The 13,205-nt window shown below is 43.4% G+C and overlaps 1 protein-coding gene across 1 annotated transcript in view; it reads left to right on the forward strand.

The window, feature by feature from the left end:
• Positions 1-4,110: 4,110 nt before the first annotated feature.
• Positions 4,111-13,205, forward strand: part of LOC147462775 (putative envelope ADP,ATP carrier protein, chloroplastic) — an 82,846-nt gene continuing 73,751 nt past the window's right edge. Inside the window, exon 1 of the mRNA XM_086485474.1 lies at positions 4,111-4,771. Coding sequence (XP_086341600.1) covers positions 4,292-4,771 — 480 coding nt within the window. The 5' untranslated portion in view covers positions 4,111-4,291. The remainder of the gene's footprint in view (positions 4,772-13,205) is intronic.

A 13,205-nucleotide genomic window follows, 5' to 3' on the forward strand; every position in this document is an offset into this window, starting at 1 on the left:
TGGTAGCTCATTTTGGTTGGAATGTACATCAAACAAACATTGTTATTGCTTTCTTGAATGGTGACATATTTGAGGAAGTTTATGTAACGTAGCCTTGCGGTTTTGTCATTAAAGGACAGGAAGATAAAAGTGAGCAAATGTAAGAAAGCTTTGTATAAGTTGGGGCAATCTCCTCATGCTTGGTATGAGAAGTTTGACACTCATTTGGTCAAACAAGGCTTTCATAATAGTCTAACTGAAAGCACATTGTATGTAAAGCGTGAGGGTGATGTACTTCTCATTGTCGTTCTCTATGTGGATGATTTGCTGATCATTGGACAAAATGAGAGACATATTGTTGAATTTAAGGCTGATTTGAATGCTACTTTCAAGATGAAAGATTTGGGACTGTTGTATCATTACTTGGGTATACAGTTTAAGGAGTGTGATGGCGGTATTGCCTTGTGTCAGACAAGTACATAGAGACAATGCTATGTAAGTTTGGACTTGAGGATTGCAAACCTATTGCCACTCCCATGGAAACAGGTTTGAAATTGAGTCTTCATGATGTTGGTGATCCTACCGATGTCACTCTTTACCAAACTACCGTTGGTTGCCTTATTTATGTATGCAACACGAGGCTGCATATTCAGTTACAGTCTTAGAGGTCAACAAGTTTATGCATAGCCTAGGGTTTAAGCGTTAGTAGGCTGTCAAGAGGATTTTCCGCTACTTGAGTGGCACTTTACTTCTCGGATTGTTTTACCGTAAGGGGGGATCATTGCCGCCATATTTACATGCTTTTTTGGACTCAGATTGGGCTGGTTGTTTTGACACGCAAGTGTCCACGAATGGTTTTTGTTTTATGCTTGGCAGTTCATGCATATCATGGTTGAGCAAGAAGAAACCTACTGTGGCCACTTCCAGTTGTGAGGCTAAGTACATGGCAATCTTCACAGCTACGGTTGAGTGTGTATGGCTCAGACACCTTATGGCTGATTTGGGTGTTGGACATGACACTACCAACACTATCTACACTGACAGCTAGAGCGCATTAGCAGTTGCAAGGAACCGAGTTTTTCATACTTGCACAAAGCACATTGAGGTGCATTACCATTATGTCAAGGAGAGGCTCTCAACAAGAGGGATCAGCTTGGCTTATGTGCCAACATAGGACAACCTTGCGGATCTTTTCACAAAGGCATTGTCTCGTGAGAAGTGAGAAGTTTTGCAAAAGTTTGATCTTACTCCCCTTTGTGGACTGATCATGTCCTCAAGGCATGGCACTTTCCTATACTCTATGTGCCCTCGTTCACCGCATCAATCCTAGGGGGGATTTGTTACCATATAAATGTGGTAGTGATGTGTGTGAACACACTTAGGACTGTGGGGGCATTTTTTTTCCTCACTAAGAGGTTTTTCCCCCGGTGCATTGTATATACTCCCATCACTCTAGGGCTATCTTATCTTTCCATTGCACACTAAGTAATACACTCTCTGTTGTGTGCCTTGAGCTTCCTTCGTCTTCTCCAAGCTGTGTGTTTTCCTGCAACCCTAATTCCAACATGCATCACTAGCAATGCTATTGGCACATACAAATTATAATTATTATCTCCTGCTCTAAAACTCAAGTTTTTGAAAACTTTTTCAAAGGAGATTGGATCTAGGTTAGTAATAGGATGCATGTGTGAATTTTCAAGTGATTTGAACGAGTATTGACTTGAATAGCCTTTGAAATTGCATCAAAAACCACCAAACACAAAAACTGCTAAGCTTGTCCAAAAATTGTGAAAACTCAGTTAGAGCTTGTTGAACCTACACATGACCAATGAGAACCAACAAAATTGGAAGCTAATGCTTTTCTAATCCAATAGATAATAATCACGATTATTATCTACTGCTAGCTAGAGAATTGAATTTTCACATTTTTTGATTGGCAAGGTTAGCAGACCCACATAAGATAGCCTTAAAAAATGGGAGTCAATCAGACATTATTTGCCACCAGAAACTAATTGTTAGAAATTGAAGTTTGTAGATTGGCCCTTTTGCTACTTTTGCAGAGTTGGGACAAAAATTTCTGACAAAGAATTGCTGTACATAATAGCATCTGAGAGACTGACTTATATATTGCCGACTTCATAGGATTGAGTAGCATCAAGGATTGCCCAATCATCAAAGAGCATGGGATTGAGCATGACGATGACAAGAGGCAATCAGTTGCTCCTTCGCTCATCATTGTCATTAGCATTAGCAAAGTGACCACATGCATACACATTGTAGACTCGGATAGTAGGTACCTTATCCTGCAAGTGATTCATCGTACCCTCATTCACATTATCCCGCACATCATCACTAACCTCAACATCCTTATGAATGTGCATGGTATGAGCTTAAAGAGAATTGGGCAATCTCGCAAGTGCATAGCCTCGTTGTTAAAGTCACTCAAGAGAATTACGACACCAAAGAATTCCTCTAGAAAAGCATCACCACTCTTCTCATTTTGCAGAGTGACAAATGTGACCACAAAATTGACAAGGCACTCAAATGCATGCTCCCATTTGAAGATCGTAAATAGTGAAAGCACACTCAACTTATAGAGATGGATTAGAAAGGTGTCATCATTGTGTTGGGATTTCCATGCCAGCAACTCCTTAGCCTACCATGTGTGCAACCCCAATGACTGGTGTTACTCGTTTAACATCCTAGCTATTATCGTGTCTAGAAAGGCTCCCACTCTTATCTTATTTGTCTGTGAATGTGAAAGCCCTTAGGATGAAAGCATTTCCCAAGGTGGTGATTTTGTGCCATACATGTGTAGCTAACAACATATGCAATAGTGAGCTAACCTACATCAAATGGACATACAATAGCTAAATGAAAGAAAGGGTAAGGACAAGGATCAGAAAGCTTTTCTAACCCACTATGCCCGTCATCTCCACCAATGAACTTTAAGATTCGGGGCGGGTTTAGATGAGGTAATGGAAAATTTTCAAGCTTCAATTGCCGGCGTCATGCTATGTTCACAAGACATAGAGGCACCGTCATCGTGATGGCTTGGTTCGACTGGCTCAAACTAACATGTTGAAGTTTCATTGGAAATGCCTTAGTTCAAGTCCTTGTTGGTGCTAAACTATCGGCTTTTGGGGCGGTAGCTTCTCTTTTTGAGGGGGGTGGGGGGGCGAGTGGTTTGTCGAAGAGAACGCAATAAGACAGAATATATTTTTCCAAGTAGCACGAAAGATATTTCATCGGGTCGCATGAAACCATGTGGCAATGCTGTGCTTTTTGCTTTCTACCACTTCGTCTGAACCCAACCTTAGATATGCACTTTGCAACTACACTTTGGGGGCCCTACTAGTGATGATGATAATAGTCCAAGTCAAGCCATGACACTATGTGCCAGGATGTCTTAAACGAACCCATGGCGGTGGAATCTACGACATAGGTTGAAACGTCCAAATCTACCTTATAGATGGCAATCTGATGAGCTAACGAGGCAAGTGAGTGTGCTTCTTTGAAACAAAGGTGGATTCACAACTTTATAAAGCTGGTTCAAGTTTACTCCCCTCATGTCCTTGTTTACTTTTTGGGTCCGAATTTACTTTTCAAAATCCAACGTTCTTGCATGCCTCTACTTTTTGGCCCATCCTCAATCCGAATGCTCTAGGGTAAAGGAGCCGATTTAGAGGCACCTAACTTGGGAGAGCAACCGTGATAGCTGTGCCACATCATTTTTCGATTGAGGATGTGCTTTCGAAAGCCCTGCACAACAACTATCTCCAGTAAAGACACCATCTTGAGCGACGGTCGAACGATGCAGAACGACGTTGATTTGCGATTCGTGTGTAACAAAAAGTAGAGCTGAGTTGCAGGTGCAGAGGAGCTTCTCTCGTTTTTGGACTTTAGCCTTCATCTCGCAGTTTTCAACACGTGTAAAGGGCACTCCCTCTGCCGTTATAGAATACATATAGATATAGATTGCTGCCAACTCAGATCGATCCAACCTGGCTGCACTATCCACGAAAACACCTGCTTGGTGCCTCTAAAGTGAGGCTTATAGATAAAATATGGACAGGCCTCTGAAAACGGGCCCGTCTTTTAATTGGAGACGTTTACCCGAGAGTCTAGCTTCATTCAGGACCCCGTGTGATATACTGTTAACGCAAGTTAAGTTACGGCTGGTTCAATATTTGAGTGTGCTCTTTTCCCGCGACTGTGCTCATCAGTGCTGGTGCTCACCCACCAACTACGATCAAGGACATACTCTGAGAGAGAGAGAGAGAGAGACTTGTCCCTTCCATCTTCGTTTTCCATGAGTTCTCAGAAGAGAGATTTAGCATGGCAAGAGACAGACGCAAAACAATGCTGCGATCTGCTGTATGAGGATCCTTTTGAGGTTGCCTTTGCAGAAGCTTCTTCTAGAGCTTGGGAGTCTCTACGATCTTCTTGTCGGCTAGGAAAGCATTCAATTCAGCAGAGAAACGAGATCAAACAGCGTGCTGGCTCTTTTGCAAGAGGGCTTTTAAGAGCACCCACAAGGCAGCAGCCAAGCTCATCTCTACAATTTGCCACAACAAGCTTAAAATTTGCACCAGCTATCAGGTTGAACCAGCGGAGCGACGATGGAAAACTTAGTGCTGAACAGCCCTCTTTCAATCAGCTCCTCGGTCATCCACTTGCTCTCTTGTCTTACGTACCAAAGGATGCTGCCCTGTTTATTGCTGGAGCACTTGCAGGTGCAGCTGCCCGGACGGTCACTGCCCCCCTTGATAGAATCAAGTTGCTGATGCAGGTATTTATCCTGGCCCTTTGAATATTCCACTACGATCTCTTCGTTGTACCATATTGTCTCATATGGCACTGGTATTGTACGCTTTGGCCTTTTGTCAGTTATGGGGGAACTTCTATCCCTCAGCTATATGCTTATGGAAGGTAGGAAACCGTTGTTACTTCTGTATAGCAAAGAGTCAACAAATGATCTATACATAGTACCTAATGTTCCTAATGGCTTTCAAAACAAAAATATTCACAGCATAAGTAGTGCAAGGACACTAAGAAACGCTTATGCAGTGCAATGACACTAAGAAAATGTTAAAGGGAAAAATAAGAAAAGGAAAACACAATTGTATATGATGTGCACTCGACCACACTCTTTATATGGAGATGAAATGTCTTTTGACTTTTCATTTCCATGACTTTTCGTTTACATGGGGCTTTTCATTTTCTATACTCACCCTTTACTTATGCATTTGAAATGTTTTGAGATAATTTTTATTTTTCTGAGATTGAAGAGACCTAATGGCTTCCTAAAATATAAAATAACTACATACATAATGCAAGGAAACTCTGAAAAGAAGACAATACATTGCATGCATGCTTGACCACCTCTTTATAAAGACTTGCAAAGTCTTTTGACTTTCCACTTTTGTGAGGCTTTTCATTTCCTGGACTCACCCTTCATTTATGCATTGTATGCTTGTATGCTCTGAGCTCAAGCCGGAGCAATGCATAGGATCCATGAAGGGTAAACCTTTGTGTGTAGACTGCCCAGTCAATGGAGGGTTTAAAAACAAAGAGAAAAAAGCTGCATAGCACTTGCAAAACAATGCCACAAGGTTAGAAGTAGTGGTCGTGGCACTGGAGGAGGAGGGCAGATCTTGCAAGGTTGAGAAACAAAAGGCCTAGTGTTGTCCCCTCCTTTGCAAAACACACTAGGAGCTCCAAATCATAGTAGAATAAAAAAAATACTGCTACAAGGCAAAACCACTAGGAGGGTTGAGGGATTTTCGGTGATGGAACGGCCTCAAAAGGCGAGTGCTAGGTCCAAAACATGAGATCTCAAGTGATTTGTCGCAAAAAATGCTGACGGCTGCCAATTCTTTGCGCAAAACGTTGTAGAAAGATGCCCCCGCCTTGAAAATCCGCCTGCTGGCTTGTTCTATGAGCTTGTGCTGATTTTTTTACTTTTCGTTATTTCTTCCTACGTAGGCATTCTTCTTGTGTTTCAATGTTTGCTGCTTGTATGCTTGCGGATTTGTTTTGCTTTATGTGTGTTGCATGTGCTTGTGGGGCAAGGTAGGATACGACGATAGTCATGCAATGAACCAAAATTCGAGCTAAACAAAACCAGACATGAGAAAACAATCTACCTGTCCGTGAGAGAAATTGAGACCGCCGGTTGGATGAATCCAGAGAGATGCCTGAACTCTAACACCCTCTCTCAACACCTGGAAAGGAAGACAAACGAGGAAGCTTGAGTGAGCAATCTGCAATTGCAAAGAGAGGGTTTCGGGGACGAGGATATCTGTTGCAAAACTTCGAGGTTGAATAACACGAGGCCACCATACCATCCAACCACTACCCCTGAAAGACGTCTGTGAAGTAACATGGTGTCTGCTATTGAAAGGAAATCCAACACCAACAAGAATCTCCTCAACTCAACCAACTCACAAGTTACACAACCAACATTTGCAGAAGGTATTGTTGCTGACCGCTATGAGAGAATGCATCAAAAGTGAGGGTAAAGGCATAAACTATTGGTATCCGGATCATTTCCCAACTCTCAAGTGCCCCACCCTTGAGGAAATAGTCGGAAACGTGCACCTCCGGTCACATACCACATGCCAAAATCTTCAAGCTACTACAAGAAGTCCAAAGAATGGAACAACCCAAGCTATTGAGAAATCAACTGTCCGATGATGAATAACCAAAGAACTGCACCAACCACCGTATACAATGATGAACTACAAATTGTAGCTGAATTGTAACCGAAGGAACGTAATCGGAACTGAGAGTGAAAACTGCTATGGATCTTTATCCGTCTGGAACACATCCCCGAAAGAGTATCACCCCACTCTTAGAGTGAATCGGGAATAAACATCTAACATAAAGGAACACACATCAATACTGAGATTATAACTAATACGGCAAGATCAAGAGACCCTGCACCCAAGCTTTGCAAGAGAAGAACAAGGTGCTATAGAAAGCCACCAAATAGACTGTCAATCCTATCCATTGCACATGGATCCACTGGTGCTGAAAGGAAGTAGTTTGTGGAAACTTACTCCCAAAATTGGCTCCACATTCGCCTCTGAAGGGATAACTTCTGGACCATGGGTAACTGCCACAACTCTCAAACAGTCTGTACCTGTGTAACTGGATCACTAGAAGTAGGTGAATCCGAAAAGAAATATACCTATGGAACCTGGAACCAAATCTGGGAGAATTAAGAAGAATATCTCGGATCGCCCCACTTTGAAGAATGTTGGTTAATTTTAATCGGTTCCTAGTTCGAGAAGGACCACTATCCACCTGTGCAAAACAACATGCCAATCTAAGGATAAGAGAAGTAGGTGTGTCGTGAATGGTATAGTCTCCAAGGGTCAATATGGAAGACAAGTCATAGGAACTACTGCTCGGATGCACTAGGAAGAGCAATTGTCACAATAGAAATTTGAAAGACAAAGTAACCACCGAAGTGGCCCAAGGGAAAACATCCGTTAAGATATTAACTGCATTGTGCTCTAAAGTTGTCAGGTGCAGCGGAAGTGTTTAAGAATTTAGCTCGGATCTAGTACTCTACACAAACACAGGGTTACTTAACTTAAAAAGAGAAACTGAACCGAACACAATGAAGGAGAGAGGTAGAGAGAGAAAAGAGAGACGACACGGCATGTGGGGTCCCAACCACCCTCAAGGGACCCCTTGCTCTGTTGCCAGATCAAGTACTTGCTTTATTTACTTGCACAATGCTGTTACAATGACTAAATGCTGAGATGCTAATGTGTACTTGCTGGAGATGCTTGGTACTGCTGAGGTGCTGAGGGGCACTTGTAGATACTTGGTACTGCGGAGATGCTGAGGGGTACTTGTTGTAGATACTTGGTACTGCGAGGCTAAAGACTAGATGCTGAAAACGCCAATGGTTCTATGACCGGGTTTGCAACTAATGGCGATGAAGGCTGAAAACTGATGGCTGAAAACACTGACGTAGCGGGCTGAACTCATTAATGCTGATGCTGAAAAAATGCTCATGTGCATGGCTGAAATCGTTGGTAGAAATGCTGAGGCAGCAGTTGGAAACTGTAAGATACAACGGAATGAATGTTTGAACTTTGCTCAAGATGAGTGCTCCGAACTGTGCTCAAGTGTTCCTTTTACTTATGGAAGGGAGAGCCTTCCGTTCCTTTAGTGAGAGAGTGCAATGGACACAAACAAAGTGAATGGACACTGTGAATGAAGGTGCTGAAATTGAGAGATAGAGAGAGAAGAATACGACATCAGAATGTTGTCAAACCCTACTCCGAAGGCCCCACTCTCTATGGTGAGAGCGGTCTACTTATGATTGCACAAATCTCTACAATGCTTGGACTTGTTGACGATGTTGACGACGACGAGACGGGCTGAAATCTAAAAATGCTAAGGGGTTGAAATCTGCAAATTTTGTATTTGCTAAATTCTGACTCTATGTCGATGGCGATGTCGATGGCGACGATGCGACGATGACGCGCTGAAAACGCAGATGCTGAAATTTGTGTTTTCCAGGCTGAATCTGTAAACCTTGCGGAATCTGACCGTGCGGCGAGGATTTGCTACGAGAAGGTGAGATCTGCGAGGTTCGGGGCTTGTTCTGCAATGTCTAACTGCTGAAAACTGAAAACGCTGGTTCTAAAGCTGAATCTGTCGCGAAGATCTGCAAAAACGCCGAGTTTGGTCTGCAAATAAAAAACGCTAGGGTTGAAAACTGACCTTGCGGGGAAATCTGCCAACGCTAGGAAATCTGTTGTGTTGCTGTGGGAATCTGCTAACGCTAGGGCTTCTGCTTCTTGCTATCGCCAGGAATCTGCAAGATCCAAAAACGTTGGTTGATCTGGTCCAAAAACGCTAGGTTTATGCTGTGGAGCAAAAACGCTAAGCCTCTTGGGGGTTCTGCTGAGAAGTTGCTTGTTGAGCATGTGCTCCTGCTGCCTCTTCTGCCAATTAGTGCTAGCCTAGGTGTGCTTATATACAAACTTACTCAATTTGCCCTACCTACTTTTCAACAAAAGTCACTTAAAAATAATAAGTGAAAAATGTCAAAAATAGGTTAAATGCACTGAAAAATTCCCCTGAAGGATTCTGATGGGAATGCTTATGATCATGCTGTGTGCAACCAGAGGATATGCATCTACACTAAGTGCTTGGGCATGCACTGTCTGTGAACAGACTCACAAAAGTGCCAGAACACTTCTAAATCTAGACTGAATGGACTGACTGAACCCTTGTCGTGCTGTAGCTTGTCCACGGACACATAGGGTTGGATGTGTCACGTGACATCCCCTCCTTTTCAAAGTGAGGTACTGGTACCGAACTGTATGGCGTCGAGGGAGATCGCCAATAGCATCCGGAATCCTAGAAGGGACTCTTCGCCAGCCCACTCTGATGTGTGGGTCGTGTGGTACTTAAACTTCATAAAGGTCAGCAACGCTTGCTTCTTTTTGCCGCGCCGAAAGCGACACAAAGTCTTCTGTGGCTCCTTCAATGCTTTAACTTCGTCTAGTGTCACGTGACACATCCAACCCTATGTGTCCGTGGACAAGCTATAGCATGACCAGGGTTCAGTTCAGTCAAGTCAGTCTAGAATAGGAAGTGATCTGGCACTTTTGTGAGTGTTCGCAGACCGTGCATGTCCAGACACTTAGTGTAGATGCATATCCTCTGGTTGCACACAACATGACCATCAAATTTCCATAAGAACCCATCAGAAGCATTTTTACAGTGCATTTAGCCTATTTTACCTATTTTTGACATTTTTCACTTATTATTTTTTAAGTGACTTTTGTTGGAAAGTAGGTAGGATAAATTGAGTAAGTTTGTATATAAGCAAACCTAGACTAGCACTAATTGGCAGAAGAGGCAGCAGGAGCTCCACGCTCAACAGGCAACTTCTCAGCAGAACCCCCAAGAGACCTAGCGTTTTTGGAGCAGAAGCCAAGACCTAGTGTTTTCATCACCAGATCAGCCAGCGATTTTCTTTGCAGATTCCAGCAACAACAAGACAGCATGCATCGTTTTTCAGCCATAAAGAACCTGCAAATTCAGCCCTAAAAGAGTAGCAGATTCAGCCCAAAGAACCTCAATTTTCAGCCTTCAGTAGATGTAGATTTTCAGCCCTAAAGACCAGCAGAATCAGCGTTTTCCTTAGCGTTTTCGGCAACAGCAGATTTCAGCCCTTATATCAGTGTCGTCATCCCCTTCGTCATCGTCGACATAGCCTAGACTTGCATTAGTCACATGCATTCCCATTGTACCAATTTGTGCAATCATAAGTAGACCACTCTCGCCAACGGGAGTGGGACCTTTGGAGGAGGGTTTTACAACGTCTTCAGTGTCGTATCTCTCTTCTCTCTCTATCTCTCAGTCTCATACACTTGCACGCACAATGTCCATTTACTTTGTTCGTGATCATTGCACTCTCTCATGAAGAACGGAAGGCTCTCCCTTCCATAAGAAAAAGGAACCTTGAGCATAGTTCGGAGCACTCATCTTGAGCAAAGCGCAAACATTCATTCCGCTGCACCTTACATTTTTCACTTATTATTTTTTAAGTGACATTTGTTGAAAGTAGGTAGGGCAAATTGAGTAAGTTTGTATATAAGCAAACCTAAACTAGCACTAATTGGCAGAAGAGGCAGCAAGAGCTCCACGCTCAACAGGCAACTTCTCAGCAGAACCCCCCAAGAGACCTAGCGTTTTTGGAGCAGAAGCCAAGACCTAGTGTTTTCATCACCAGATCAGCCAACGATTTTCTTTGCAGATTCCAGCGACAACAAGACAACATGCATCGTTTTTCAGCCATAAAGAACCTGCAAATTCAGCCCTAAAAGAGTAGCAGATTCAGCCCAAAGAACCTCAGTTTTCAGCCTACAGTAGATGCAGATTTTCAGCCCTAAAGACCAGCAGAATTGGCATTTTCCTTAGCATTTTCAGCAACAACAGATTTCAGCCCATAGCTATTTTGGACAGCAGATAAAAGATTGCAAATTTCAGCCCTTATGTCGGTGTCGTCATCCCTGTCGTCATCGTCGACATAGCCTAGACTTGCATTAGTCACATGCATAACCATTGTACCAGTTTGTGCAATCATAGGTAGACCACTCTCGCCGACGAGAGTGGGGCCTTCGGAGGAGGGTTTTACGTCGTCTCTGGTGTCGTATCTCTCTTCTCTCTCTATCTCTCGGTCTCATACACTTGCACGCATAGTGTCCATTCGCTTTGTTCGTGATCATTGCACTCTCTCATTAAGAACGGAAGGCTCTCCCTTCCATAAGAAAAAGGAACCTTGAGCACAGTTCGGAGCACTCATCTTGAGCAAAGCGCAAACATTCATTCCGTTGCACCTTACATCTAGAGTCATGCTTCTGTCTTCTTCAAGAATCTCCATGGCTGAAAATTCCTGAAACCACTTCCAATACAAAACCATGAACATACCTATTCCATGTAAAGTGAGTGGAAAAAATAGTCTTCCTCAATGACTGTGCATGTAATGTAGATGAACAAAGAGACGGAGTGCCAAACTATTCACCACACACACGCAAACAATGAGATCGACTCTTGTCTTGCTGATCTAAATCAATCAATTGTGGCAATTCACAATGGAAATGCCCATGCTTGGTGTTCATACTTTCATGCAGAGTTACCGGGGAACGCCCCCTAGCCCCCGTTCCGGCGTTCCGGGGGTTGGTTCCCTTCCCGAACGATCCGAAACGTCCTGGAACGTCTGACGTTCCGGGTGGCCAGTGCAAACCGGAACGGCCGTTCTGGGATGTTCCGGAACGGCCAATGGCTACAAACAAATTTGGCAAAAATTAAAAAATTGAAGTAAATGTTTGGGCTTTTTTTTGAAGTGTGCAAGGCCTCAAGGACTCATAAAATGCACCCCCCTCCCCCTTTCTCTCCACAAGCTAATCCTCAAGGCTCAAGCTCTCTCCCTCTCAAGACTCACTCTCTCAAGCCTCAAGGCTTCAAGCCTTCAAGCTCTCTTCCTCTCCCTCCCACACTCTGAAATCTCTCCCTCTCCCTCTCACTCTCTCGAGTCTCTCCCTCTCTCTCTCTCTCTCTCTCTCATCATCTAGTCATAGCAAGGTTGAATGGTCTTCAAAACAAGTTTTTTGTGAGTATTAGAGTCAAAGCACTCTAATACTCCTTGTATTTAAACACAAGGAGCTTAAAAAATGCACTATTTGGGTGTTTTTTATACACGCCGTTCTCGATCCGGACCCCTAACCGTTCCCCTGTTCCGCGGGGATCCCGTCGCCGTTCCCGTTCCGCGTTCCAGGTAACTATGCTTTCATGTGCTCTTTCTACAAATGTGTCATGCCAAGGAAGAGACATGGAATGTGACGCCCTTGAATGCATACTTTTCAGCTTTTCACGAGAAATCCGCATACATCCGTGCTCATTCATGAGTGAATCGTGCTCAACGTACAATATCATATATGGCATGCCTATGAAAGGGATTACATAAAGACACTGACTAAAATATAGAAAACGATCACGAATGAAACACTCGAACAATGCATGCTGACTAATCATTCGAACACATAGTACTTCCTGTGAGGGTTCTTTGGACCTAGGCTCGAGAGCCAAGATCAATTCTTCATGTTTGATCGAATCTGCCTTGTGGGGGGGGGGGGGGGGGGGGGTGCTGTAGACCTCGACTTGAAAGCCAAGATCGATGCTTCGTGATTGATCGAATCTACAACGAAGTTAGCTTCGCTAAAAAAAGCATCAACTAACACATCATCCTTGTGAACAATCACATCATCTTCATGCAAATCATCATGCTTCTGAGAAATCACATCTTGATCATGCAAATCATCATGCTTGTCCTTATCATCCAAATCATCATGCGTATCATTATCATTCAATTCATCATGCTTATCATCATGCAAATCCTGTGTGTCATGCTTTGGAGAAGAAGAGACTGAGAGAGTCTCCTTCTCTTGAATCTCTTGCATTTGTGCCTGCACTTGAGAAAAGAGTCGCAACATCTCTTTCATGTGTCGGTCGTTCATGGCTTTTCTTGCTTTGTTCTCGCCATTCATTTCTGCTTTTCTTTCTGTGGTATCTGTGCTCTATGGCTGCTATTCTTTCTTCGCTTTCTAACTTCCTGTCCATCATCCTCTTGTCGAAAGCCTCCATAGGAGTCAGTGCAATCCTTCGCGTAGATGGGGAAGGGTCGGAAA

The sequence above is a fragment of the Adiantum capillus-veneris genome, chromosome 2, assembly GCF_014529385.1.
Source record: "Adiantum capillus-veneris isolate H3 chromosome 2, ASM1452938v2, whole genome shotgun sequence".
NCBI lineage: Eukaryota > Viridiplantae > Streptophyta > Polypodiopsida > Polypodiales > Pteridaceae > Adiantum > Adiantum capillus-veneris.